General features: G+C 48.7%; 1 protein-coding gene across 1 annotated transcript; it reads right to left on the minus strand.

The window, feature by feature from the left end:
* Positions 1-901: 901 nt before the first annotated feature.
* On the minus strand, positions 902-2,416 carry LOC115336687. Its single transcript, XM_030004070.2, has one exon. It carries the CDS (start codon positions 2,414-2,416, stop codon positions 902-904), a length of 1,515 nt encoding a protein of 504 aa, XP_029859930.1.
* Positions 2,417-2,692: the final 276 nt, after the last annotated feature.

Consider the following 2,692-nt stretch of genomic DNA (forward strand, 5'->3'; position numbering starts at 1 on the left):
TGAATTACTTCTAGCTCCTGCGCTAACGCATGATGAGCTAGAGTGGGGGAATGCTTGTATCCTTGTGGGAGTCGGGTAAAAGTAAATTGCTGGCCCTCCCAAGTAAATGCAAAGCGGTCTTGATCCTCTGTTTGCAGGGGGACCATAAAAAACATATCTTTAACATCCACTGTTGCCATAATCGGGTGGGCTCGTTCTTGGATTGTAGCTATAAGCCTAGCAATATTTGGTACCGCAGCTGTCAATGGACCGGTATTTGCATTAAATCTGCGATAATCTACAGTTAATCTCCACTTGCCGTTAGGTTTTCGCACTGGCCACACCGGGGAGTTAAAAGGAGAATGGGCTGGAATCACAATACCCTGTCCCTTTAAGTCCTCTAACACAGGCGCTATTCCCTCTCTGGCCCCCAAGGGTATCGGGTAGGGCTTAACATTTGTAAGCTTTGAAGGGGGAAGCAGCGGCGCGGCTTTTAACAGCCGAATATCTATTGTGGGAGAGCCAAACGACCACTGTCTGCTTTGGTTATCAATCCAGGTTTTTCCTTTTAAAACATCGAGTCCTAAAAGGTTAAGTGGAAACTCCCCCACAACCATTGTCACCGTAGTGGCACTATCTTCTCCTGGCAAACGCAGGCTGACCATTGCTAATGCCTGTGGCTGAACAATGCCGAATGCATCTGCCACAAAAAGCCGCTGTTTGGAGGGTGAAATTCCGCAATTAGCAGCATCTTTGGTTTTAATAGCTGAAATCTGAGCTCCGGTATCTACCAAAAAGGTGACTGGGACTTGTCTTGGTCCCACAATGCCTGTAATTAGTAAATCACCCTGGCCGTTTTCAGTGAGCTGTCTAATATACATCCAACCTTCGCCCCCCCGCTCACCACTGGAAGGCGAAGGATCTAGTTTCCCGCCGGCTCTTGGGTGGCATTTGTTTCTGATAAATCAATCAGGGAAGGTGTGCTCAGGGTAGTATTCTCAAAATCCACTTTTCTGTTTACTGGTTTATCAGGCCACGCTGTTACCAATTTTTCCAATTTGTCTGTTGGCATCCCGTCCATTAAGCTACGCGGGATCCCCTTCTGGTATCCCCGTGCCCACAGTATATTACGTTTGTTCGGGATATCTCTCCCCCCCGGCGGTTTAGCAAGGGGTGTTCTCTTATCACTCCCAGGGCACGGAACTATTTTTACTTCAGTCCGCCTCAAGCCCCTGGAGTCTGTTTTGGTGGCTGGAGGGTTAACAGGACCATATTTGCGCCCGTAATTAATTAATTCCTGGGCCACTTCTCCCCAAGTCCAAATTTTCTTATCTGGGGGGCGGCGGTGCTGATCAGGCGTGAATCCTCCTGAAGCAGCCCCAACACTCTCGCCCTGGGGCATCGCCTGTATCTTTCCTTGTAATTGTATACCAATTGGTTTCAGGGAATCAGGGAGTCCCCGTATAAGGGGAGTCATTCGCTCAGGATCCACCAACATCATCATTGGGGACTCCTGCCTAGGCTCCAATTTTCGATCATATATCATCTGCAGACAAGCTGTCTTTTGCACACTCTCCACTAATTGATCAACAGTCCCCGTAATCGCGAGGGGATCTCCCCTCTCCAAGGGGTTCAAACCCCCCGCCCAATAGGCTGCCCGTTGGGTTAAAGACCAGGGGGCACGGTGATTCCCAGTAGTTAAAAACACTCCCGGTCCCCAATACCCTTCCGCCTCCTTTTCACTTAACAGAATCTGGTCCCCCCCCGACAATGATACTCTCCACACATACTCCGTTTCTGACTCCTTAAGGGTTCGGCCAAATTCCTTTTTTAGTTTTGCCAACTCAGTGGCAGTATAGGGGACCTCTTTAGTTGTAACTTGGGGGAACTGGTCTTGCTCATCATCATAAGTATATTCAGTTTTGACTAAAGGTCGCAATGAAGGCAGCTCTAGCTTCTCCACTCTCTCTTTTGCTGCCTGCAGGTCCTTAAAGGGGTAGCCAATTTCTGATCTTGGAGGAATTTCCTCACGGACAGTACCTGCAAGGAGCTGCTCCTTAAGAGCAATTTGCAAATGTTTCACTTGGTTCTTTTCTGCTTCAAGTTGTGCTTTTAATCCCGCCACTTGTCCCATAAGGGACTGAACAAGATTTTGGAGGGATTCAATAATTTGAGATTCTGCAGTGAGGTGGCAATCCCTATCCTCCACTGCTGCGGCCAGACTGGCTCCGAGAACGGCACAGACAATTGCTTTTCCTTTCCCTGACCGCACTCTAGCATCTTTCTGTAAAGCGACCATCCGATCAACAACGCTCTGCAGATTATACCAATTTCCCTGAGCCCAGCCTATCCCAAGCACAGAGGGTCGCGCTTTATGTTTTTCTAAAAAATCAAACAAAGCTTCTTTCCCCAAACGGGCAATTTTGCTATCACCCATCTTATACAAAGCGGGGAAGCAGTCGTCTCAGGAAGGCAGCACGTAAAGTTTCAAACACCACAAGCCTGCCCCCCTTACGTTCCTGAGAGGTCTCACGTATTAAAGTGGGGAAGCAGTCGTCTCAGGAAGGTAGCACGTAAAGTTTCAAACACCTTATAAAAAGCGGGGAAGCAGTCGTCTCAGGAAGGCAGCACGTAAAGTTTCAAACACCACAAGCCTGCCCCCCTTACGTTCCTGAGAGGTCTCGCGTATTAAAGCAGGGAAACAGTACGGCAC

Source organism: Aquila chrysaetos, chromosome Z (genome assembly GCF_900496995.4).
Source record: "Aquila chrysaetos chrysaetos chromosome Z, bAquChr1.4, whole genome shotgun sequence".
NCBI lineage: Eukaryota > Metazoa > Chordata > Aves > Accipitriformes > Accipitridae > Aquila > Aquila chrysaetos.

Bases quoted from the DNA above. Each gene is read 5' to 3' on its own strand.
- LOC115336687 (XM_030004070.2), bottom strand. From the start codon at position 2,416: ATGGGTGATAGCAAAATTGCCCGTTTGGGGAAAGAAGCTTTGTTTGAT.